Genomic DNA, 25,756 nt, shown 5'->3' on the forward strand with positions numbered 1-25,756 from the left:
GCTGCTGCACCCAGCTGTTCAAGGCCAGGGCAGGGAGCCTAGAAGGTCACTTCCAGCCCTGGGAGGGAGGCTGGGCCAGTCCCAGTGGCTTCTGCAGTTGAGGATCTCTTCCTATGTCATGGAGCATTTGTTGAGCACCCACTATGTGCAGGTGTTGTGGCTACAACAGTAGACAAATAAACCCCAGGACGTGTGTGTGTGTGTGTGTACACATGTGTGCTTCACATACACAGAGCTAACTCAGCCCTGGTGAGGAGGATCACTCTACCCACCCACCCCCCATTTTACCAGTAGGGAAACTGAGGTTCTGAGAGAACAGACTTGCCCACAGATGTGCAGCTGGACTCTGCACCCAGGTCTATGTGACACACGCATATGGTTTGATCCAGCTCATAGCCATTCCCTCACTGCCCACCCTGCCTGGTTTACCCCATCCCTTCATGTCTCAGCCCCCGGCCATGGGCTCCAATGATGCCAGCCTCGCCTTAGGGATGCAGGGAGGAGAGAGACCTGGTCCCCAGGGTGGGCTGGGAGACCGGAGATGCAGCAGGCGGGATCGATCTGGGCTGCCCACGCATTATTGGATTGTTCCTGGCTCCTGGGCCCCCCTTCACTCTCAGCTCCTCCCAGAATCCTCTCTTCTTTGCCCTCCCCCGCCCTGTCCTTTTCTGAGTCCAGCCTGGGAGGCTGGAGAGGAGAGGAGGAAAGGGTGATCTCAGAGTGTCCTTCTCTGGGCTCCTAAGCCAATTGGACACAAAAAGACAGCCGGGGGGACTTCCTGGTCTGAAAGATGGGGGGAAGAAACTCAGAGACCCTTACGTTGTTGCCCCCTCCTGAAGCTTCCTGCTGTTCCCCGCTGGCCCTAACTCTAGGTGCTCTGAGTGAATTCCCTCCCCTCTGCAGAGCCCAGGAGGCTGAGGACCTGGGGTCACCCCTCTTCCTTCCTCATTCTTCTCACTGGTGAGCTGAACCCTCTTGTCTCCCCAGTGTACCTCTGGGAGCAGCCTGAGGAGACAAGGCTGGGGATGCCGGTCAGCTTGGAGGAGCAAATACTCAACTCCACATTCGAAGCTTGTGACCCTCAGAGGACAGGTGGTGGGGCAGGAGGGGTGCTAGGGACCAGCGCGGGCGGGAGAGGGGTGGAGGCTGGGAACTGGGGAGCCTCAGGGAGAAGACTGGGCTAGGGCCCCTCTTGGGGGTATTGCAGGAACAAAGTAGGTGATTTTGGGAAGCTTCAGGAAGAAGAAAGTGGATAACAGAGTGAAGGCCTTTTAGAATGAGGAAAACCTGGGGGACATTGATGGAAGAGGGTAGAGTTTTGGGGTCGTGGGATGGGGGAGGGAGGCAGCCACCATGGTGGAGTGGGGCATGGCTGGTGCTGTCCCCATGTCCATCCCCTTTGGTTCACCTTGTGATAGGGGGATGACTGGGCCCCATTTCCAGGTGAAAAAGTAGACTCAGAGGAGGGGAAAGGGCTTGCCCAGTGTGTCTCCACTGGGCTATGGAGCAGGAGTGCCACCAGCCTAGCCAGTGACATCCTGCTCCCAAGCTGCTGCCAGTCCATACCCACCACTCCCCACTTGCCCCAGACCCCCTCACTGCATGCTCTGTCCCAGGCACTGTGGCTGTGACCCAGGTGCTGGCCTACCTGGAGGCGGTGACAGGCCAGGGCCCCCAGGATGCACGCCTCCAAACATTGGCCAACAGCCTGGACCCCAATGGGGAGGGCCCTAACGCCACTGTGGACTTGGACACTTTCCTGGTTGTCATGCGTGATTGGATTGCTGCCTGTCAACTACACGGGTGAGTCCCCACACCTTCATTCTCCTCTGGGAAGTCCTTCCTAAGATCTAACCTCATACCTGCTTACTGGAGCCAGCATCCTTTAGGCCCAAGGACCTACTGTGTTTGGAACGAGGCTGTGGAGAGAAAAATGAAGAGATGGGATTCAGAGGGGGTAGATAGGGAGTCTGAGGACAAAATAACTTGGATGAGGAGGCAGAGGGGGTCTGGGAGACAAATAAAATGGGGCTGGAGAAGGGAGGGGCTTGGGGCTGACAGAGGTCCCTCGCCATCCCTTCACCCAACCCACTCCTTGCCCCTCCTGCTTCTCCATCTGGCCGCAGGCACTTGCCATCTGGCCTCACCCTCCTACCCTGTGGTGCCAGCTTTCACCTGACCCGGTCCCCTCCTCCCACCTGCAATCCCCCTGCCTGTGGCTGGTGAGGACTGAGGGGCGGCTACAGTGGGGCTCTAAGCCTCATCCCTTTGATACAGGGGATTAGAGCTGGAAGAGGAGACCGCCTTCGAGGGAGCCCTGACCTCCCAGCAACTGCCATCTGGTGAGATTGCTATATATAGAATGAAGCAGGCAGGCCCTGGGTCAGACAGTGTGGGAACTTACCACTCAGGGCAGAGCAAGGGATAGGGTGGGAACCAGGGACCTTTACTGTAGCCTAGAGCTGTGAGTGTGACTTTCTAGGTCCTCCGTCCCTTCCTTCCCTGAGCTTTGGGGTTTTTTTCTTCAGAGGATGGTTTCCAACTCTTCCTCCTCACACCAGCCCTATCAGAGAGGCCTACAAGGCCCCACCTACCTCTGCTCCATCATCATTAACATCACCCCCTCCTCACTCTAGTCCAGGCATTCGCAGGCCCACTGGTCTTGCTGCCCTTCCTCGAATGTGCCCCACTTCTGCCCAGCACAGGCCCTTGCTCAGGCTGTTCCCCTCCATTCCTCACTCCCCAACCCCCTAGCCTTTTTTTTTTTTTTTTTTTTTTGAGATAGAGTTTCGCTCTTGTTGCCCAGGCTGGAGTGCAATGACGCGATCTCAGCTCACCGCCACCTCCGCCTCCTGGGTTCAAGCGATTCTCCTGCCTCAGCCTTCCGAGTAGCTAGGATTACAGGCATGCGCCACCACGCCCAGCTAATTTTGTATTTTTCATAGAGACGAGGTTTCTCCATGTTGGTCAGGCTGGTCTCGAACTCCCAACCTCAGGTGATCCACCTGCCTCAGCCTCCCAAAGTGCTGGGATTACAGGCGTGAGCCACCGCTCCAGGCCGTTATCCTTCACACCTCTGGCAAAGGGGAAGCCCTGGTATGCCCCTGGCTAGAGTTCCCTGCTTCCCATGCTCACTCCTAGACTTGTAGGCCTTTCCATTGGAACATCTACCTGCAAAGGAAATCTGATTATCTAGTTAGCCACCGGTGCCTGGGTTTAGTTGGCTGGTTTGCTCACCATTATATCCCCAGGACCTCACACATAGGAGGTGCTTCATAAAAAAGTGGTCATGGACCGGGTGTGGTGGCTCACTCCTGTAATCCCAGCACTTTGGGAGGCCGAGGCGGGCAGATCACGAGGTCAGGAGATTGAGACCATCCTGGCTAACATGGTGAAACCCCGTCTCTACTAAAAATACAAAAAATTAGCCAGGTGAGGTGGCGGGGCCTGTAGTCCCAGCTTCTCAGGAGGCTTCTCGGGAGACTGGCATGAACCCAGGAGGCGGAGCTTACAGTGAGCCGAGATCACGCCACCGCACTCCAGACTGGGCGACAGAGCAAGACCCCGTCTCAAAAAAAAAAAAAAAAAAAAAAAAAGTGGTCATGATTACAGCCGTGAGCCTGTAATCCCAGCATTGTGGAAGTCCAAGGTGGGAAGAACATTTGAGCCCAGTAGTTTGAGACCAGCCTGGGCAACATAGTGAGACACCATCTCTACTAAAAATAAAAAATTAGCTGAGTGTGGTGGCATGTACCTGTGGTCCCAGCCGGGACACTGAGACAGGAGGATCACTTGAGCCTGAGAGGTTAAAGCTGCAGTGAGCCGTGATTATACCACTGCACTCCAGCCTGGGCAATAGAGCAGGATCCTGTCTTTTAAAAAAAAAAGGTGGTCATGTTCCATTTCTCTAGCCATACAAAAAACGGTGGGGAGGGAAGGAAGTTCTCTTCAACCTCCTTCATCAGGCTTAGGGGCCCAGGGAGGGCTGCGAGCAGAGGAGGGACTAGAGGCCAGGAGGCCAGAGAAGAGGTTGTGGTGAGGGTCCAAGAGGAGAAAGCAAGGGCCGGGGTGTGGAGACAGAGAGGACGGGTGGAGCAGAGAGTCAGGGGCAGGAGGAAGAAGCCTGCGCTCTGCTGGACTGGGGGTGACAGGGAGCAAGGGAGCCAGGTCCGCCCAGTGGCTGGGTGGTTGGTGGGGGATCTGGGAAGGGGAAGGTGAAGTGCTGACCAGTGTTGGGTGTAAAGAATGTGGGGGGTTGGGGTTATCTGGGAGATCCAGCCTGAGCTCAAGGTAGAAGACAAGGAAGAGGGCTTTACAGTGGGTATAACTGCAGCCCCAAAAGCCCATGAGATCCTCCAGAGCACAGACGAGGGTGGAGCCAGACAGAGACCAATCTCATAGCCCTGGGGCACCTTACATTTAAGGGTAACAGGGAAGCCAACACCCTCTTGTCTGTCTCCCTCCAGGATGCCCAGAAGCTGAGGAGCCAGCCAACTTGGAGAGCTTCAGCGACGAAGACCCCAGACCTGAGCTGTACCTATCCTCACAGCCCTCCCTGACCCTCCTGCCCACGCCCTGTCCCCTCCAGCCTGCCGAGGCCTGGGTAGGGCTTGGCATCCTTCAGGGAAATGAGTGAGGGACGGAGTTTTGCCGAAAATTCAGGGAGAGCAGAGGAGTCTCTCTCCTGTTTCTCTCTCCCTAAAAGAGCCACATCTCCCCACCACCAGCACCTACCTCAACCTGGGGAAATGAGGCAGGGGCTGTGGACAGTGACCTGAACCCCTTCCTTGCCCCTAGGCAAGCCACAGCTGACCTGCTGAGCAGCCTGGAGGACCTGGAGCTCAGCAACCAACGTCTGGCTGGGGAGAATGCCAAACTCCAGCGGAGCGTGGAGACAGCTGAGGAGGGGTCGGCACGCCTTGGGGAGGAGATCTTGGCTCTGCGCAAGCAGCTTCGCAGGTGGGCTCGACCCCACATCCACCCTCCCCAGCGCCCCTGCCTCCATCCTGCCTGCAGCACCTGGCCTCTATCTCCCATGCTCGCTGTCTGCATCCTGCTCTGTCTTTGACTCTGTACCTGTCCTTTCTTTTCCCTTTTCTGTTTTTCATCTTTTGTGTCTCTCTGGTTCTTATCTCTCAGCCTGTTTTGGTCTTTTTATCTTTCCCTGGAGGAGGGTTCAGACTTCTCTCTCTCTCTCTTTTTTTTTTTTTTTTTTTTTGAGACAGAGTCTCACTCTGTCACCCAGGCTGGAGAGCAGTGGGCGTGATCACAGCTCACTGTAACCTCTGCCTCTGGGCTCAAGCGATCCTCCCACCTCAGCCTCCCAAGTAGCCACAGGCCCACCACACTGCCTGGCTAATTTTGTTTTATTTTTTATAGAAATGAGGTCTCACTGTGTTGCCCATGCTGGTCTCAAACTCCTGGGCTCAAGCCATCCTCCCGCCTTATCATCCCAAAATGCTGGGAGTACAGGCCTGAGCCACTGCACCCAGGCCAGATTTCTCTCTTTATTCTTTTCCTCTCTCTGATTCTTCATGTCATTTGCCCTTTCGTCTCTCTGTGCTTTGTCGTTCTTCATGTTTATCATGGTCTCCCTGTTCTGGTCCCCCACTCTCTCTAGGTCTCTTTCCCACCTCCTCCTCTTTTAGGTTAAAACTGGGTCTCTGTGCCCCCCCACCAGGTCTCTTTCTCCTCCCCTCTCTCTGGGTCTCTGTCCCTGCCCACCACCTGGGATCTCTCTGTTGTTAGTGTCTCTCAGAATGGATCTGTCTCTGTGCTTCTCTGCCTTCCTCTCTCTCATATGGCTCATCCACCCCCACCCCCATTCAGTACCCAGCAGGCTCTGCAGTTTGCCAAGGCCGTGGATGAGGAGCTGGAGGACCTAAAGACTCTGGCCAGGAGCCTGGAGGAACAGAATCGCAGCCTTCTGGCCCAAGCCCGGCAGGCGGTGGGTCTGACCCAGGGGAAAGAAGGTGCCCTCTCTCTTTGTTTCCTGGAGTCAGAGCGGCAGTGTGACTATGGAGTAGGAGGGGGCAGAGGCCACCTGGCTTTCTCCCTCTCTCCAGGCCCTGCTCACCCTAGACTTTTTCAATCTTACCTGCCATCCTTCTCATGACAAAGGAGACAGCGGGAGCCATTAGGGCTTCCCAGACCCATTACCCCAACCCTGTCCTTCAATGACCCAGGCCCTGGTTGTGTTCTCAGGGGTGGGAGAAGGGCAACATGGGGGCAAGGAGGCTGGAAATGAAGCCTTTGTCCTCTCTCTGGGGTTGGTCAGGAAAAGGAACAGCAGCATCTGGTGGCTGAGATGGAGACTCTGCAGGAGGAGGTGAGTGGAGGCCCAGCACCCACCCCCACCCCTTCCCTAGTCCTTAGGGTCTTCTTGACACCTCTCCCTTCTGCCCCCAACACCCCAGCAGCCTGCCACCAAACAACCTTCAGCCGGCTTGGGGAGACCTCAGAATGTCAGTAGTGTGGGAATGTCCCTGAGGTTACACCACACTGTGAGAACTACCATGCTTGACGAGAGTGTGGGGCATGGGGTCAGCCTACACGGGTTCAGGCTGAGGCCACCTACATAAGCCTGGACCAGTCCCTCCCTTCTCTGTGCCTCGGTTGCCTTGCCTATAAAGATGAACAAAACAATGGCATCTGTCTCATTGGGTTGTGTGAGACTTCAACTAGAGGATACTTGTAAAGTCTTGGGCACGAGGTAGGACCCATAGGATGTGCTCACTAACAGCTCGCCAGGCGCGGTGGCTCAAGCCTGTAATCCCAGCACTTTGGGAGGCCGAGACGGGCGGATCATAAGGTCAGGAGATCGAGACCATCCTGGCTAACACGGTGAAACCCCGTCTCTACTAAAAATACAAAAACTTAGCCGGGCGAGGTGGCAGGCGCCTGTAGTCCCACCTACTCGGGAGGCTGAGGCAGGAGAATGGCGGGAACCCGGGAGGCGGAGCTTGCAGTGAGCTGAGATCCGGCCACAGCACTCCAGCCTGGGCGACAGAGCGAGACTCCATCTCAAAAAAAAAAAACAAAAAAACAAAAACAGTTAGCTCGCATTGTTTCTATATTCGTATTTTTTTACAGTGAATAAAACAGCCAGGCACAGTGACTGATGCCTGGAATCCCAGCACTTTGGAAGGACTAGGTGGGTGGACCCCTTTAGCCTAGGAGTTCAAGACCATCCCAGGCAACATGGCAAAACCTCGTCTCTACAAAAAATAGAAAAATAAGCCAGGCATGGTAGTGTGCACCTGTAGTCCAGCCACTCAGGAGGCTGAGGTGGGAAGACTGCACGAGCCCGGGAGACAGGTTGTGGTGAGCCAAGATTGCATCACTGCATTCCAGCCTGGGTGACAGAACGAGAGCCTCTCAAAAAAAAAAAAAAAAAAAAAAAATTGATTTGAAGTCAACCTTGAGTTCAAATCTCATCTTTGCCATTTACACAATAGGCAACCTTTAAGCATGTGACTTCTCCTTCTCAAGCCTTTACTTTTTTTTTTTTTTTTTTTTTTTGAGACGGAGTCTCGCTCTGTCGCCCGGGCTGGAGTGTAGTGGCCGGATCTCAGCTCACTGCAAGCTCTGCCTCCCGGGTTTATGCCATTCTCCTGCCTCAGCCTCCCGAGTAGCTGGGACTACAGGTGCCCGCCACCTCACCCGGCTAGTTTTTTGTGTTTTTTAGTAGAGACGGGGTTTCACCAGGTTAGCCAGGATGGTCTCGATCTCCTGACCTCGTGATCCGCCCGTCTCGGCCTCCCAAAGTGCTGGGATTACAGGCTTGAGCCACCGCGCCCGGCCTCAAGCCTTTACTTTTACTTTCTTTTCTTTTTTGAGACAGAGTTTCATTCTTGTTGCCCAGGCTGAAGCACAATGGCGTGATCTCAGCTCATCTCAAGGTTCAAGTGATCTCAGCTCACCTCCCGGTTCAAGTGATTCTCCTGCCTCAGCCTCCCGAGTAGCTGGGATTACAGACATGTGCCACCACGCCTGGCTAATTTTGTTTTTTTTATTGTTGTTGTTGTTGTTTCAGTCGAGATGGGGTTTTTCCATGTTGGTCAGGCTGGTCTCGAACTCTCGACCTCAGGTGATCTGCCCACCTCAGCCTCCCAAAATGCTGGGATTACAGACGTGAGCCACTGCACCCGGCCTACTTTTATTTTCTAAGAACTGGAAGAAGGGTATCTGTTCAGTAGGCTTGTTCTGGGGATTGACAGCATTTCACTGAGGGACTAGCAAACAATATGAAGAGACCCAGTTCAGCTTCACATTTAATTCAAGCCCCGTTCCATCTGAGACAGAAAAACATCATCTTAGTTCATTCGGGGCCCACCTAAGTTTTTTTAGATTGAAACAAACTCATCAATTGACAATGAAACCTGTCACCACCCCCCACCTCAAGGTGGTATCTAAGTTGCAGGAGACTGACGAAGGAGCCAAGTGCGCTAGGAAGCTGCTGGTCCTCACTCAATGTTTCTTCTCTCTGCTGTTCATGAGATTGATGGTTTTTGTACAAACGTTTGTCACCACTGTGTGCTGGCATCCAGTGCGAGGCCCACATTACCTTTGGATCTCTGGGCATACCATCCTCTTCATCTTCTGGTAGTGATCTCTCATCCGGGCTGGGACTCTCACTCCACCACTTCCACACCCTTCCAGAGCCACGGAGGTGGTTTAGCTGCTTTCCTGTGAAAGGGAAGAGGCTGGGGTCGCTGTCCACAGCCTCTGCCTCATTTCCCCAGGTCGGGGTGGGTGCTCATGGTGGGGAGATGTGGCTTCTCTGGGGCAAGAGAAACAGAAGAGAGACTCCTCTGGTGTCCCTGAGCTGTTAGCAAAGTCGCTGTCCCTCGCTCATTTTCCTGAAGGATCCCAAACCCCACCCAGCCTTGACAAACCGGAGAGCACAGGGCTGGGGTGGGCAGAGGTCTGGAGACAACCCACCAGGGAGGCCTCTGCTTTCACAAGAAAGTAGCATCTCTATTATTCTCACACCGTGATGACTCTGAGAGTGCTCTGGGAAGTGCACGCAAGGCCTGTCAGATCCCAAGACGTCCAGGGCTCTGTGGTTCTCCATCCATTCCCTCCACCCCTCATCGCTAGCCCTGGGTTAGGGGAAAACTCCGGGCTTGTTTTCAGCCTATTCTCTTCTCTGACTGTCCTGCATGCCACCCCCAGCTCTAAGGATCTCTGCCTAGTCCAGGTAGATCATGTATTCCCCAAAAAAAAATTTGTCCTACATGTACGGTATGTTTTTTACACTGAAATCCAAACACTTTTTGCTATTTTCTGGCTCTTCCATGAAAACTCACCCCCTTGAGGCAATGGGAACCTCACAACAGGATGACTGTACCGTGTGAGACATGGAGTGCAGGCAGGATGTGACAGTTTATTTCAGAACATCCCTTTTTAAGAATGAAAAACTTGCCTGCCACGGTGGCTCACACCTGTAATCCCAGCACTTTGGGAGGCCGAGGTGGGTGGATCACCTGAGATCAGGAGTTCGAGACCAGCCTGGCCAACATGGTGAAACCCCGTCTCTACTAAAATACAAAAATCAGCCGGGTGTGGTGGTGCACACCTGTAATCCCAGCTACTCGGGAGGCTGAGGCAGGAGAACCGCTTGAACCCGGGAGGCAGAGGTTGCAGTGAGCCAAGATTGCACCAGTGCACTCCAGCCTGGGTGACAGAGCAAGACTCCATCTCAAAAAAAAAAAACTTTCTGGCTCAGCATGGTGGCTCACACCTGTAATCCCAACACTTTGGGAGGCCAAAGCAAGACTGCTTAGGCCAGAAGTTTGAGACCAACCTAGGCAACATAGTGAGAGCCCGTCTCTACAAAATAAAAAAACAAAAAAAGTAAATAGAAGAATGAAAGGCCAGGCACGGTGGCTCACGCTTGTAATCCCAGCACTTTGGGAGGCCGAGATGGGTGGATCATTTGAGGTCAGGAGTTCGAAACCAGCCTGACCAACATGCTGAAACCCCGCCTCTACTAAAAATATAAAAATTAGCCAGGCATAGGGGCAGGCATCTGTAGTCCCAGCTACTTGAGAGGCTGAGGCAGGGAAATCGCTTGAACCCGGGAGGCAGAGGTTGCAGTGAGCTGAGATTGTGCCTCACTGTACTGTAGCCTGGGTGACAGAGCGAGATCCTGTCTCAAAAAAAAGAATGAAAAACTTTCCCTGAAGCCCCCTGGCAGAACTTCCTGCATTACAGTTCACTGCCATTCAACCATTATAACCAGACTACATGGGTAATATGGCCACTGACAGGTCCAGAACGTTTTTGGCTCCAGGGAACAAAGAAATGATGGCTTCAATCTGCAGGACACTCATTTCCTTAACCAGAGGTTTAGAAGAAGGTGTTCTCTGGGAAGAAGGTGGTCTCTGAGTGGTTTGGTGGCTCCCTGGCTGCCTGTGGCCTCATGATTGCAGATGACTGCAGCAGCTCCAATCTCATGTTCTCATTCAAAGTAGGAAAACGTGGTGCAAAGGGGAGCCAGGAAATGCCCCTCTCATGGCTCTTTACATCAGAAGCCTCTCACCCCACCCCCAGCAGCTCTTACATCTCACTGACCAGAACTGGATCACATAACACTCCCAGCTGCACAGGACCCCAGGAGGATATCTGACCTTTTTCAGCCTCTAGAGTGGCAGGTGAACAAGTGAGAAGGGGTGAGAATGACTGCTGGATTAGCTCACCAGCTGAGCTTCCTGCATCTGCCAAGATTTCCACCTTGACTCACTCCCATGGCTGGGGCTGGGACCTATCTGCCCTCAGACAGAGAGAGTAGATCCCTCAACAAAAGCAGAAGGAGTAAGCAGGGTAAATAGCAACCAGCAGTCTCATCTCTGCCTCCTCCCCACCAGGAAGGCTTGCTGCCAGGTCGAGTGCCTTGAGCAGCGTCTGGGACACCCTCGGCCCTCGATAAACTGGAGCTATTCTTGGTTCCCTCCCCTCTACCTTCCCCCTCCACACAGCTGCCTACAGAGCATCTATAGATTGAGTTCTCAAGTTACAGTAAAATAATGCTGGAGTAACAAGACACTCAGACACTGAAGATCCAGGCAGCCTTCCTATGGAGAACCTACAGAGCTGGCTCCGGTTACTGCAGAAGGAGGCAGGAGCAGCTGAGTAACCAGGTTCCCTGCCGAGTGGCCCAGGATCTGGCCTGCAAATCCCTACCAGGTGGACAGATGTTGACACAGCACTCCTTTCCTGTCCTTCCTCTGCCCTTCACCTGGCAGCCCAGGCCCACGGAGACTGAGAGGCAGAGCAGCTGATGGAGGACTTGGAGCTGGCTGGAGAGAGGGAGAGGCTGGCCGTGGTATATCCCCTGGTGTGCCAAGAGGAGGAGTGTGGTGAAAGGGAACTCTGGACTGCCTCCATGCCCCAAAGTGCATTTCCCCAGTGACCCCCTCGCCTTGAAACCCTGTGCAACTTGATAGGTTTTTGGTGCCCCTAAACTTTGGACTGGAATCTGGGCCATTTTTTGCACAGGTCCCATTTTATGGCTGGCATGGGTTGCCTTCTCCAGCCTATTGTTTTCCCAGCTAACTCCTCAGCCTTGAAGACTCAGCAGCACCTCCTCAGGAAGCCTGTTAGTGCTCCCGTGGTACCCAGGCCCTAGGCTTCATCGGAGCCCACCTTGTGCATTGTTACCTGCTTCTGCATCCATCTCCACCTCTAGAACCTAATTCCCTGTGTGTCCCATTCTCACCCAGGGCTGTGTCTGGCTCAGATGAGAGTCTGAGGATTATAAACACAGGATTTGGAATCACACAGATTTAGGTTTGAGTCCACTTACCATGTGACCTTGCCAAGTCTCAGCCTCTCTACTCCTCTTTAAAATTGGAAATGATTATACTATTAATAGTTAGGGCAACCAGACATGGCATTCCTCCTGAATGGCACAATTTGATATATATAGCACCACCCAATCTTGTTAGAAAATTGAACAAGAGTCTGGACAAGGCCCTGGACCTACCTACCAGTTTATAAGAAATAATGATAGAGGAAAGTGGTGAACATAACCACAGGGAACAAGAGCTCAATCAGCCTAATCTGAACGCACCAATCCTACGGGACAAGGGACCTGCTTTCTTCCACAGAATGAGGCCCTGAAGAGTACCAGGGTCGGGGTGGAGGGGGGAGAAATTACTGTCAGATTAGGAGAAGTAAGAGATTTCAACCAAAAGCAATGGTGGACCTTGTTTGGATCCTCAGTCAAAGTAAATGTAAAGAAATCTCTGTAAGACAACCAAAATGAACAAGGAGCACAGGCCGGGTCCAGTGGCTCACCCCTGTCATCCCAGCACTTTGGGAGACCAAGAAGGGCAAATTACCTGAGGTCAGAAGTTCAGGACCAGGCTGGCCAGCGTGGTGAAACCCCGTCTCTACTAAAAATACAAAAGTTAGCCAGGTGTGATGGCGTGCACCTGTAATCCCAGCTACTCAGGAGACTGAGGCAGGAGAATCACTTGAACCTGGGAGGCGGAGGTTGCAGTGATCATGCCATTGCACTCCAGCCTGGGCAACAAGAGTGAAACTCTGTCTCAAAAAAAAAAAAAGAAAAAGGGGGCACAAACTTTCTAGTATGAGATGATACTGAGTTATTGTTAATTTTGTTAAGTATGATCGTGGTATTGTGGTTTTGCTAAAGGAAATAAGTCCTCAAGTAGGGGAATAAATGCTGGAGTAACTACAGGTGAACTAATATGCCTGCAATTTGCTTTAAAGTAATCTACTTAAGACATCTAGAGGAGAGCCAGGTGCGGTGGCTCACACCTGTAATCCCAGCACTTTGGGAGGCGGAGGCGGGTGGATCGCCTGAGGTCAGGAGTTCAAGACCAGCCTGGCCAACATAGTGAAACCCCGTCTCTACTAAAACTACAAAACTAGCTGGGCGTGGTGGCGCATGCCTGTAATCCCAGCTACTCAGGAGGAAGAGGCAGGAGAATCACTTGAAGCCGGGAGGCAGAGGTTGCAATGAGCCGAGATCGCACCATTGCATGCCAGCCTGGTCAACAAGAGCAAAACTCCGGCTCAAAAAAAAAAAAAACAAACTCAGTTAACAAACATCTTAGTAAACAAAGCTGAGAAAATGCATATAATTATTGAAGCTGGGTGATAGATAATGTGGATAACAGGCTGCTTATGTTCTTTTGATTTTAAAATTGGGGATAAGAAATGAATCAACACATGCAAAATGCTCAGTAAGTGTTAGCGATTATTAACCTATCTACGGCCGGGCGCGGTGGCTCAAGCCTGTAATCCCAGCACTTTGGGAGGCCGAGGCGGGTGGATCACGAGGTCAGGAGATCGAGACTATCCTGGCTAACATGGTGAAACCCCGTCTCTACTAAAAATACAAAAAACTAGCTGGGCGTGGTGGCGGGCGCCTGTAGTCTCAGCTACTTGGGAGGCTGAGGCGGGAGAATGGCGTGAACCCGGGAGGCGGAGCTTGCAGTGAGCCGAGATCACGCCACTGCACTCCAGCCTGGGAGACACAGCGAGACTCCGTCTCAAAAAAAAAAAAAAAAAAAAAAAAAAAAAAAAATTAACCTATCTAATCCTCACAGCAATCCCATAAAGTAGTTCCTAGTTTAACTCCGTTTTTGTTGTTGTTGTTTTCTCCTGAGACAGAGTCTCGCTCTGTTGCCCAGGCTGGAGTGCAGTGGTGCTATCTTGGCTCACTGCAACCTCTGCCTCCCCGGTTCAAGCAGTTCTCCTGCTTCAGCCTCCTGAGTAGCTGGGATTACAGTCTTGCGCTACCATGCCTGGCTAATTTTTGTGTTTTTGTATTTTTAGTAGAGACGGGGTTTCACCATGTTGGCCAGACTTGTCTGGAACTCCTGACCTCGTGATCCACCCGCCTCAGCCTCCCAAAGTGCTGGGATTACAGGCGTGAGCCACCGTGCCTGGCCTCGCTCCATTTTTATAGATGGGGGAGCCACACTCAGAGAAATTAAAGCTGAGGTCCCAACAGAATGGTGGGAGGAATTAAATGGGTTAAAACATGAAGTGCTTAGCATGAGGCCTGATGCATATCAGTCAAGTGTTTAGCAAATGTCTGCTGTTAATTTTAACATCACCATTTGCTGAAGTGAATGTGACCCGCCATTCCTTCTTCTAGAATGGGAAACTGCTGGCGGAGCGGGATGGAGTGAAGAAGAGAAGTCAGGAACTGGCCATGGAGAAGGACACTTTGAAGGTGCCACTCCTTCCTAGTGCCTGACAACTTTCCACCACCCTGGGGCCATTTTTCCCATTTCCGGTTTTAGTGACTGCAGCCTGATGAGAGCAGGGTCTTCCATCAAACTGTCAGACTCCCAGGACCACCCAGGCATCCCTAAAATCCCTGAAGTCCCGGAACATCTCAGGAGGTTGAATCGGCGGGGTGCGGGAGAGCAGGGCAGGCCAGACGGAGGGCAGGACCGAGGGGAGTCCTGGGAGGTTGGATGGATGGACCGGCTCCTTTCTTGGCAGCGGCAGCTCTTTGAGTGTGAACACCTCATTTGCCAACGAGACACCATCCTCTCTGAGGTGAGGAGCCCGGGGAGGGAAAGAGATTTGCCTTCCGTGTGCGCCAGCCACTTCCTGCCCCTGGTCTAGAAAGGGAAGTCCTACTTGGGTCTGGTCCTTGGATGTGCAGGCGGAGAGATTGGAGGGATTCCCCAGGTCCCAATGTGACCCCTCAGGGATCTAGAAGCCCTTCTGCCCGGTGCTCTCCCTTGGGCCCCAGCTCTTCTCTCAAGCTCACCCTTGTCCCTTAACCCCCCCAGCCAGTCCCCCCACCACCACCCCCCACTATGTCTTTGGGGAACTGGTCCCAGTCTCATTTGGCTTTCGGCTTTCCCAGCGCACTCGCCATGTGGAGAGCCTGGCCCAGACCTTGCAAGAATACAGAGTGACGACGCAGGTAACTCAGCGGCCCTGGCCACTTCTCTTTTGCCATCTCTGGGACTTGCTGCCTCTCCTCCTCATCGCTCTTTCTCTGTCGGTGGCCACATCTTGCTTCTTCTATCCATAATGTATGACTGTATGACTTACTGTGTGTCTCACCCTCTGTTTCTCTATCTGCCTTTTCACTTTTTTTCTGTTCCTTCCATTCACTTTCATTCTCTGTGGGTGTCTTCTCACATACCCCTCCTTATCTTTTTTTTTTTTTTTTTTTTTTGAGACAGAGTCTCGCTCTGTCACCAGGCTGGAGTGCAGTGACGCAATCTCGGCTCACTGCAACCTCTGCCTCCCAGGTTCAAGCGATTCTCCTGTCTCAGCCTCCCAGATAGCTGGGACTACAGGCGCACGCCATCATGCCCAGCTGATTTTTGTATTTTTAGTAGAGACGGGGTTTCACCATGTTGGCCAGGATGGTCTCGATCTCTTGGCCTCATGATCCGCCCACCTCGGCCTCCCAAAGTGCTGGGATTACAGGCGTGAGCCACCGCGCCCAGCCTCCCCTCCTCATCTTTATGTGTCTCTGCCAGGCTCGTGTGGGTTCCTGTCTCTGCCTCTAGGTCTAGGCTGTCTGTCTCCCTAGGCAAGTCTTCTCTGTTTGGCTCTGGTCTTTACCAGTCTCTTAGCCCTGGTGTTTCCCTTGCCTGTCTGTGAGTCTGTTTCCATTTATGTCTTTCATTTTTTCATGCATCACTGCCTCTGCCTTCCTTCTCTTAATTTTCTTGGCTGTGCTTTTTGTTTTGTTTTGTTTTGTTTTGTTTTTCTTTTTTGAGACGGAGTCTGGTTGTGTCGCCCAGGCTGGAGTGCAGTGGCACAATCTTGGCTCACTGCAAGCTCCTCCTCCTGGGTTCAAGCGATTCTTCTGCCTCAGCCTCCCAAGTAGCTGGAACTACAAGTGCGTGCCACCATGCCTGGCTAATTTTTTGTATTTTTAGTAGAGACGGGGTTTCACCCTGTCAGCCAGGATGGTCTCGATCTCCTGACCTCGTGATCTGCCCTCCTGAAGTGCTGGGATTACCGGCATGAGCCACAGCTCCCGGCCTCTTGGCCTGTGCTTTAGCTTCTGGATTCCTGTTGCTCTCTGTCTCTCTTTGGCTTCCTAACATTCTGTCATGGCTTTCTGCCCTTTGTCCCCAGGCAGTGTGTGTCTGGGGAGGCCAAAGTAGTCAGGAAAGTGGAAAGAACCCTGGAAGAGGAGCCCAGGGATGGGAAAAATGGAGAGCCAGATGTGCCCCCCACTTCCTCCTTTGCAGGAACTGAGGCTGGAGATTTCACGCCTGGAGGAGCAGCTGAGTCAGACCTATGAGGGGCCCGATGAGTGAGTGGAACTTCATAGGGTAGGAGGAGGCAGGAGGGGAGCCTAAGAGCAGAGACACCCTGGTCTCCAGCCCCAAGGTGGGCAGGGAAGGGAGGCCAGCATGAGCCGACTGAGTGGCCCCCAGGCACAAAGGCCGCCTTCCTCCCTCCTCCCTGTGTGGCCAGGCTACCTGAAGGGGCCCAGCTGAGAAGAGTGGGCTGGACCCGGCTGCTGCCCCCATCGCTGGGCTTGGAGATCGAGGCCATTCGACAGGTGGGCCTAACACCCCTGGAATAAGCTGCAGGCCACCAAGGCAGGATCTCCAAACATCTCCCCACTCTGATCCTCACACCAGCCTAGCCCTAACCCACATTGCTGCCAGAGGCTCCCATCACAACCTTAGCTTTTCTCTAACTCTATCTCGGATCCTAACCCCAAACCCACTGCCAGCCCCAGGCCTATGCCAGACCCCAGTCCGATCCAGCTGTGACTCACCCCTATCTCGTCTCCCTCCATGACCATCTCACTCCTTAACTTCATCTCGAACCCAGACCTCGGTCCTGGCAGCAAACCCTCCCCTGTTCCTGCTTCTGCCCACTCCCCACACCAGCCCCACACCAGCTCTTTTCTACCTCTCATCCTATTTTCAGCCACACACCTAAACCCGTTTCTGTCTCTGACCTTGTCTTCTACCTTAACATGGCTCTCCCTGACCTCGGAAACACCTTCTGTCCCAGAAACAGGAAGTGGCAATTGCTGGTCTCTCCAACCCTCTGTGTGGGGTGTGGCAGTGGGAGGAAGTCATCCATGATACCAGTGAGGATGCTGAGTTTCCGTCTGAAGCCCCAGCTGGGGGACAGGTGAGCACAGGAAAAGCTCTGAAGTCCAGGAGCTGGAAAGGGGCCCGGAGCGCCAGGTGCCGCCCTGGCCAGCCATTCACTCACACCTTTGCTTGTTCCCCATTTGATGAGAAAATGTTAATTGAGAGCACACTGTGTGCTGGACACCCAGCCACAAGCCAGACCAGACACCACCCCTGCCCCAGGGACTGACCTGCCAGCGTTGGAGACAAAGGTGAACAAAGCAAACACACAAATTGCACTGTGGCTTTTCGTGTCGTTTTGTTGTTTTAGAAAACACGCTCAGGAATTGCGTGATTTAAAATTGTACTACCGTAGGAAGGGAATAAGCAAGTTGTTTATGCTAACATTTTAAGGATATATTAAGCATTTATGTTTCAAATATAAGTACCTTTAAGAAAAACCAGCAAGCTCACTATGACATCTTTTTTTTTTTTTTCTTTTTCTTTTTTTTGAGGCGGAGTCTCGCTCTGTCGCCCAGGCTGGAGTGCAGTGGCCGGATCTCAGCTCACTGCAAGCTCCGCCTCCCGGGTTCCGGCCATTCTCCTGCCTCAGCCTCCCGAGTAGCTGGGACTACAGGCGCCCGCCACCTCGCCCAGCTAGTTTTTTTTGTATTTTTTTAGTAGAGACGGGGTTTCACCGGGTTAGCCAGGATGGTCTCGATCTCCTGACCTCGTGATCCGCCCGTCTCGGCCTCCCAAAGTGCTTGGGATTACAGGCTTGAGCCACTGCGCCCGGCTACTATGACATCTTTAACTCAGCAATAACCATTGGGTTTTTTTGTTTGTTTTTTGTTTTTAGAGACAGGATCTTGTCTTATTCTGTTGCCCAGAGTGGAGTGAACTTGACTCACTACAGCCTCAACCTCCTGGACATAGGCAATCCTCCCACCTCAGCCTCCCAAGCCACTGGGACTACAGGCACCTGCCACCACACCCGGCTAATTTTTGTGTTTTTCAGTAGAGACAGGGTTTCACCATGTTGGTCAGGCTGATGTTGAACTCCTGGTCTCAGGTGATCTGCCTGCCTTGGCCTCCCAAAATGATGGATTACAGGCATGAGCCACTGCACCTGGCTTTTTTTTTTTTTTTTTTTTTTTTTTTTTTTGAGACAGAATCTCACTCTCTTCTCTGTTGCCCACGCTGGGGTGCAGTGGCATTATCACAGTTCACTGCAGCCTCAATCTCCCTGGACTCAGGTGATCCTCCCACCTCAGCTTCCCAAGTAGCTGGAACCACAGGCGTGTGCCACCATGCGTAGCTGATTTTTCTATTTTTTGTAGAAATGAGGTCTCCCTACGTTGCCCAGGCTGGCTGAACTCCTGGGCTCAAGTGATCCTCCTACCTCAGCCTCATGATTTTATGCCAAGGCCTTGCACAGGCTGTGCCAGTGCCTCGAAGAGTGCTGGGATTACAGGCATGAGTCACTGCTCTGGGCTCTCTCTCTCTCTCTCTTTTTTTTTCTTTTAAAGAAAATGTTGTAAACAGCTCTGTAAACGATGCTGTATTGTCTTGAGGACTGTACCACTTTAGAGCTCTTTGCCATCCTTCAGGAGAGACTCATTTCTCTGATCACTTTTTTCCTGGTTTGAGAAAAGCTTCTGTGTTTCTCATGGACAGCGGAGCTTGTTTGGGTTCTCACTGAACTCTCCCGGTGTCTCTGTAAGGCAGGCATCCTCATCTTGTTACTCATGGGAAACTGAGGCTCAGGGAGAAATCACATGTCCATGGTCACACAGCTTGTTGGGGACAGAGCCTCATCCCTCAGACGTGTCAGTCAGATTGGGCTTCTGCTTTGAGCTCTCAGATGCCCCTGAGAGACAGGTTTGTCAAGGGGAAGACTGAGCCAGGCCTCAGGGTGCAACCTGTGATGGGCCCAGGCATACAGATCTGAGTCCCTTAGGGCCAGGCCTCTCAGTGCTCGAGGCCTGATAGGAGAGACCCTGCAAATGGGTTGGCCCAGTGCAGAATGATCATTGTGCTAGAGGTGGGGGATGGGCCTGTGGCAGCCCAGAGAAGGGGTATCTGTCAGGTCAGAGACTGGGGGAGATATGGAAGAGAAACTGATACTCAAGTGGAAAGAAGGAAGAAAGGAAAGGGAGGGGAGGGGAGGGGAGGGGAGGGAGGGGAGGGGAGGAAGGAGGAGGGGGAAGGGAGGAGGGGGAGGGAGAGGGGAGGAGGGGGAGGGAGAGGGGAGAAGGGGGAGGGGAAGGGCAGGGGGAGGGAGATTAAGTGGTTGGAGGAAAGAGAGGCCTTCTAGGCACTGGCACAGCCTGTGCAAGGCCTTGGCATAAAATCATGATATGCTTGAGGAGTAGAGGGTAGCTGGGGGTGACTAGTGAGAGATGAGGCCAGGGCCAGATCATGGAAGGAAATCTCTGACAAGCTAACAGATTGTACTTTTCTTCGTAAAGCCACAGGAAGAGTGGGGTCAGCTCTGAGCATGAAAAGATCCCTCTGGGACCATGTGAGGGACCTACTGGAGGCAGGGAGGAGGCTGGAGCAATGGTGATGAAGCCTGAGCCAGGCCAGAGCCCTAGGGATGGAGGAAAAGGGACAGACAGACATAACTGGGGTGGAGGGACAGAGCGGGGATCAGATGGGATGTGGGTGATAGGGAGGGAGGAGAGGAGGAAAGACTTGGAACTTGTGACCTCATGGGGTGAAATCTTGAGGGATGTCTGGGGGCTGCCTGGAAGCAGTTGGGTGCACCAGCCTGGAGCTCAAGGATTGCATTTAAAAAACAATGTCAAGTTGGTTGTTGAGGTCAAGGGCAATGCTGATATGTCTCTGGAGAAACCAAGAGGTACTTGGGTCCTGAGGGGGAGCAGATGGACCCAGCCCAAGTCTGGGAACCTGGGATGAGAAGGCGGTTGGACAGGGAAATGCTGATCTCCTCTGGGACCCAGATAAGTGTACAAGATCTGTGGAACATTCAGGAAGTTTAGGCGACCGGGACTCCCGGGTCCTGTCAGGGAAGGGGGCTTGGTGGCATCGAGAACAACCCTTTGGTTTTTGGCTTCTGCCCTCAGGGGGATAGTAGGGCCATCCTCATGTAGGGGAGCACAAGAGGAGGGTAGGTTGTAGAAGGTGGTGAATTCATGTGCAGGTTGCAGCCTGGAAGACCTTTTGCATATGGGGTCTGGGACCAGCGGGGAGACAGTGGGCACTGTTAGGGTTGGAGCTTTGAGTGAGAAGAATCAGAGAAGAACTAACCTTTTTGTTTCCACAGAGAAACTTCCAGGGACAGCCAGCGCACCATGGAGAAGGAAGGAAGGAGCCATCCATGTGGTAAGGAGCTGAGCCATCCATCTGCCTCAGCGTGACACCCGATTCACAGATGTTTAGAGTAGGAGGACTGGGTGAGCCCTGAGGGGGTCGGCATGCCACTCATTCACTCATTCTTCACATCTTCCCAGAGCAGACCCTGGACCTGCAGGCCAGGAGATGAGACCTGGCCCTGCCCTCAGGTCTAGGAGGAGATCTGGTTCCTGACGCTGCCTCGGGGGGAAGGCTCTTAGCGAGGCCGAGGCAGGCCACCATGCCTGAATGGAGCCCTGTGGGAGTGGCGTTAGTATAGGAAACTCTTAGACAAGAAGACACAATTGTCAGGCAGAAGGGACAGCTCAGTCACATGGTCGTTCTCTCACTGAACACACCTTTCCCGAGGCTCCAGGGAACCTCTTTGGAGAGCTCCCAGTCAGCTGGGAGATCTTGGGGGTAAGGGGGGCCTCTGGAATCAGCGTGGATTCAGATTCCAGCTCAGGTACTTTGCAGTCGGGCTGGTGTGAGCATTTGGTCGTATGCTGTGAAGTCCCAGCCCTGTGATTGGGATGTGATTGTTAAGAGGCTGTGTCCAGGCCTCTGAGGATGGAGAAAGCACTAGATGACTGGGCCCACCCTCCTCCAGGGCCCTGGCCTTGGGGCCTCTGGTTTCCTGTGTTGCTTCGCTCTCCCCCTCCCCTCTTTCAGGCTCCCAGCTGCGGCTACTAATGAGGCTGCCTGCCAAGGCCTCTAATTGGACTTGTCTGGGAAGAGCTGAGATTGGGCAGGATGGGAGCTCTGGAGCTATGACCTCCCTTTGCGTCACCAGAGAAAGGAGGGGAGAAGGGGCTGAGCAGTAGTGGAAGTCGGGGAGGCAAGTGCCATGCGAGTTTCCGAGTTTCCAGAGGGCAGGGGCTGTTTGATCCGCAGGTTGGAAAGCTGGGAGTGAGGAAGCTGGTGAATACAATGGCCCCTAAAGGTAGCCAGTGGTGAGGACTTGGACCTTGAGAGGGGTTGGGTCCCAAGTAGAAGTTTCAGGGGATCAGACAGTGTATGTCTGACTGGGGCCTAAAAGCCTGGATCCCTTATTGCGTGGGAGCACAGCTGTATTCCTGAGGGTATCTCTGAGGGTTTTGGGTCTGAAGCTGGTGGTAGTGGCAACTGCAGGGCTGAATCTCTGCTCCCCAATGAAGGCAGTGGCTGGTGGTGTGGATGGCTGGGTCTCTAAGGGGCATTCAGGCTGGGCAGCTTGAGGCCTGAGTCCCCAAAGCAGCATTTCAGGGACTCAGAGGGCTATGACCCTAGGAGGGGCCTCCCTAGGAGCCTTCCCCCGAGGCAGGGTTGGGAGCCAGATGTCCTCCTAGACCAAGACTCTGAGACTCGCTGAGGGCAGGGCCAGGTCTCATCTCCCAGCCCATAGGCCCAGGGTCTGCTCCTTGGAAGATGTGAGTGAATGAGTGAATGAGTGAATGAGTGGCATGCTGACCCCTCAGTCCTCCTGGAAGAGGGGCTTGCACACCTGAGAGGACTGGGCATGGGGAAGAGCTCCAGCAGTTGGGTTCTGTGGGCTGGGAGGTCTGAGTTGGAGTCCCAGTCCTCAGACAGTACCCAGTGACAGCCATTGAAAAATGGCTCAACCCACTAGACAGGAAGGGCGTTTCGACACGTGCTCTGGGGCCTTACAGAGGCCTGAATCTCTGGTACTTTGGAGGGTGAGAGAGCTGGAAGCCTCAGTTCCCAGCTGGGGGATCCGCTGGGGAAGTAGTGGCTAAGAAAACCACTCTGAGATGAAGAGGCCCCCTTATTCTTTTAGTGGGCACAGACCCTTTGGATCATTTTTTGAAAATTCATGTGAAAAACACATATGCAGGACACCCCCCAGGCCCGTCCATGCTGCCTGGCCTCCCCCAGGCCCATCTGTGCTGCCTGGCCTCCCCCAGGCCCGTCCATGCTGCCTGGCCTCCCCCAGGCCTGTCCATGCTCCCGGGCCTGTGCTAAGACCCTGCTCCAAGGCTTCCCTCCCAGCCCATAGTAGGCAAAGGGAACCAGGGAGGAGAGGACGATGCCAGCAGTGACTTTGTTGGCCCTCAGGTTGACCGGAAGAGAGGAAGAGGAGGATGCAGAGAGCCAGGTCACGGTAGGCAGTCCGCAGCACCCCTCCCCAGTCCCCATCCACTCCAAGCCTGCAGAGGCTGAGTCGTTCATTTCAACTCTTCCCAAGCCCCAACCTCACACCCCAACTCCTCAGGAGCAGAGAGAAAAATCATTTGGCCAAGAGATAACAAGGCCCTTGCTGTAGCTAATGAGAGCGATGGCGAGGTAGGGGGAGGCCTGGAGGCTGGTGGGCGGCCAGGCTGCTCCCAGGGGAGCCCCCCAGCCACACACACAGGGCTGCAGCCACCACACCGCAGGCCTCGTAGACATGGCTGCACCCCCGGATTGCATAAATGCACACGCACATGCGCCCACACTCGGGAGAGGTTGGGCTGGCCCTCCCCAGCCAGCCTCAGAACTCCCTGGGGGCACAGTGCCCACAGCCCCCTGCCTGCAGCCACACAGGCCAGCTCCTCTGCTCCTCAGAGCCCAGTGCCCGGTGGAGGTGAGGATTTCTGTTCTCAGGCAAGGACAGGGAAAGAAACTCGGTAAGGAGAGGTGAGGAGCCCTCGGTTCTGAGCTGAGGAAGGCAGGAGCTGGGCTGGAGTCTGCCTGTTGTGTGTCAGGCACTGCCAGGGCCCTTGGGGCTCTCCAGGGTCCAAACTGGCCAAGATGGCTGCCTCCAGGACGCTTAGCTCCCAGCGCCCTGGCCCCGAAGCCCACCTCCTCTCGACATACCACACTCCCTTGCAGAGACTGGGCTCCACCTCAGCTTCCTCACAGCTCACACGGGGATAATCTCTTCCTGGCTCCTAGGGTGGGGAGGAGGGTTAAGGACCACGTCATAAAGGGCCTGGGTCCCTGCCTGGCACAGCAGGTGGTAAAGGTGAACATATTGATTGTGATTGGTGTTCTGTTTTTATTTACTGCCATTATTATTGTCATTCATCATCCTCATCTGAGTCGAAAAGGTGTGGGGGTAGGAAGGCCAGAGACCCATAGAGGTGAGGCCCTTCCAGGGAGACATGGGGGATGAGGCGGCACAGTGAGTGGGGCCTAACCCTGGAGGGACAGCTGGGGCTTTGATCTTTGAATCTTCAGATGAGGTGTTGGAATTAATCAGTGAATTTAGCATAGTTGCTGGGTGAAAGGTCAAAATAAAAAATCAATCATATTTCAGTATAGCAACCATGAACAATGAGAACAATACATTTGTAATTATGCCATTTATAATGGCATGGTGTTTTTGTATTGTTTTTGTTTTTGAGACGGAGTCTCGTTCTGTCGCCAGGCCGAAGTGCAGGGGCGTGATCTCAGCTCACTGCAACCTCTGCCTCCTGGGTTCAAGCGATTCTCATGCCTCAGCCTCCTGAGTAGCTCGGATTACAAGCACGTGCCACTACACCCAGCTAATTTTTGTATTTTTAGTAGAAACGTGGTTTTGCCATGTTGGCCAGGATGGTCTCCATATCCTGACCTTGTGATCCGCCCGCCTCAGCCTCCCAAGGTGCTGGGATTACAGGCGTGAGCCACCGCGCCTGGCCTATAATGGCGTGTTTTTAATTAGTAAAGCGTCTGCTGATTCTGGCATAGGCAGGAAGACAGGATTCTGCATGAGGCCAGCACAGGGGTGGGCACCTGTGGAAGATGTGGTCTCTGCCCTCAGAGAGCTTACATACTTCCAGAATCCAGTGGAAAATGGAGGTGATGATATTGAATAGCTCACACAGACACGGAGCACTCACTAGGTACCAGGCGCTGTCCAAGCTACTGCCTCCACCTTTTTTTTCCCCCACATTTACTCATTTAGTCACCATGTTAACCCTATGAGGTGGGGACATCCCTGGCCAGCAGATGCGGAAAGAGAGGCACGGAGAGGTGTGGTGACATGCCAAGGACCCTCAGCCAGAGGCTGGCAGAACTGGGAACCCAACCTGCCAGCACATCTCAGAGAAATGCACTCACTTAACTCCTGAGCTCCACCACCTTCTGTGTGGTCGCTTATGTCCAGTGGGCTGACCTGAGGACCTCTCAGTCCAGAACCCAGTGCTTCAAATGAATCTCTTTTGTCCTCCCAGGCTGATCTCCCTATGCCTCTAGGAGACCCTCGCCCTGGAGACATCCCAGAAAGCCCTCCAGAGAGGTAATAGGACCCACGGGGTCCGGGAGGGAAATTGGGGACAAGGAAAAACCCAGTGGTGATTCCCTCCTTTCCCCCAGCAGGCCTGCGCAGCAGGAACTCCAGCAAGCCTTGGTGCCTGTGATGAAAGAGCTGGTCCCAGTGAGGAGGAGGCCCTGGGGCCAGCTCTGCCTGCCCCCACAGCGGCTCAGGTGTGCCCCCAGGCATCTCCAGAAGGAAGAAGGTGGTCTGACCTTGGGAAGAGCAGGGGCTGCCCGGACCCTCCCCTAAACGCTCTCCCACCTCCCCACCAGGGTCACTCGACATCCACTGATCCCAGCTCCGGTCCTGGGCCTGCTGCTGCTGCTGCTGCTCTCTGTCCTGCTGCTGGGCCCGTCCCCACCTCCCACCTGGCCCCACCTCCAGCTCTGCTACCTCCAGCCCCCTCCAGTGTGAGAGGCTCCACTTGCCCCTCAGAGCAGCGTCTAGCTCAGTAAATCCCCCGGCCCTCTCTCCACTCAGATCCCCATTGTTAGTCCAGTGTTGCACCAGATACAGTACAGGGGATCCACATCCCTGTATTGGGTTTTTATGTGAAGTCTGCTAGTTTTTTAATGTTGACATTTCTTAACAATAGCAAAACTCCCCAGTAATGGATTAAGCACTAAGGATTATTCCTTCACAAAACAAGCCTGGCAAGGGCAGCTGTGGGCACACAGCTAAGTCTCGTTGCCTCAGGGTTGGGGCCTCAGTGATTCTCCTGTCCCCTCCCTCATGCTCAGGAGTTGGCTATTGTAGCTTCCTACATCACATCTGCGGGAGACGGAAACTTTTCCCTTCCTTTTTAATAAAGAGAGGCAGTAGCCTCCGTGTGCAGTGGGTACATTCAAATCATACTCGTAATAAAAGAGAAGCAGTTGCCTGCCCAGAGCCACCAGCAGACTTGTGTTTGTTTCGCTAGCCAGACTGTTTGGTGTGACCACCCTTAACTGTAAGGGAGCCTGGGAGACCTGGGAGGTCAAGTACCTCTGCGGAGACTGGGTACCTTGAAAGTGCCTTGCAGGCCGGGCGCGGTGGCTCAAGCCTGTAATCCCAGCACTTTGGGAGGCCAAGACGGGCGGATCACGAGGTCAGGAGATCGAGACCATCCTGGCTAACACGG

At 53.7% G+C, this 25,756-nt stretch overlaps 1 protein-coding gene across 5 annotated transcripts; it reads left to right on the top strand.

Annotated features, from left to right (window-relative positions):
* The first annotated feature begins 670 nt into the window (after nt 1-670).
* On the top strand, nt 671-25,524 carry KASH5 (KASH domain containing 5). 5 transcript variants are annotated; one of them, XM_045379873.3, is made up of 19 exons: nt 671-872; nt 988-1,092; nt 1,617-1,803; nt 2,278-2,342; nt 4,467-4,533; nt 4,798-4,959; nt 5,830-5,947; nt 6,278-6,328; nt 14,138-14,215; nt 14,491-14,547; nt 14,864-14,923; nt 16,215-16,279; nt 16,444-16,531; nt 16,996-17,118; nt 20,350-20,408; nt 22,473-22,518; nt 24,554-24,618; nt 24,696-24,806; nt 24,909-25,524. In XM_045379873.3, the coding sequence occupies exons 1-19, from the start codon at nt 791-793 to the stop codon at nt 25,048-25,050; spliced, it is 1,731 nt and encodes a 576-aa protein (XP_045235808.2). In that variant the 5' UTR covers nt 671-790; the 3' UTR covers nt 25,051-25,524. The 5 variants fall into 5 exon arrangements, 3 of the variants coding, with proteins under 3 accessions (XP_045235808.2, XP_045235809.2, XP_073880303.1); XM_045379874.3 differs by having other exon boundaries at nt 24,699-24,806; XR_012427845.1 differs by lacking the exon at nt 22,473-22,518.
* Nucleotides 25,525-25,756: the final 232 nt, after the last annotated feature.

This window comes from Macaca fascicularis, chromosome 19 (assembly GCF_037993035.2).
Source record: "Macaca fascicularis isolate 582-1 chromosome 19, T2T-MFA8v1.1".
NCBI classification, from domain to species: domain Eukaryota; kingdom Metazoa; phylum Chordata; class Mammalia; order Primates; family Cercopithecidae; genus Macaca; species Macaca fascicularis.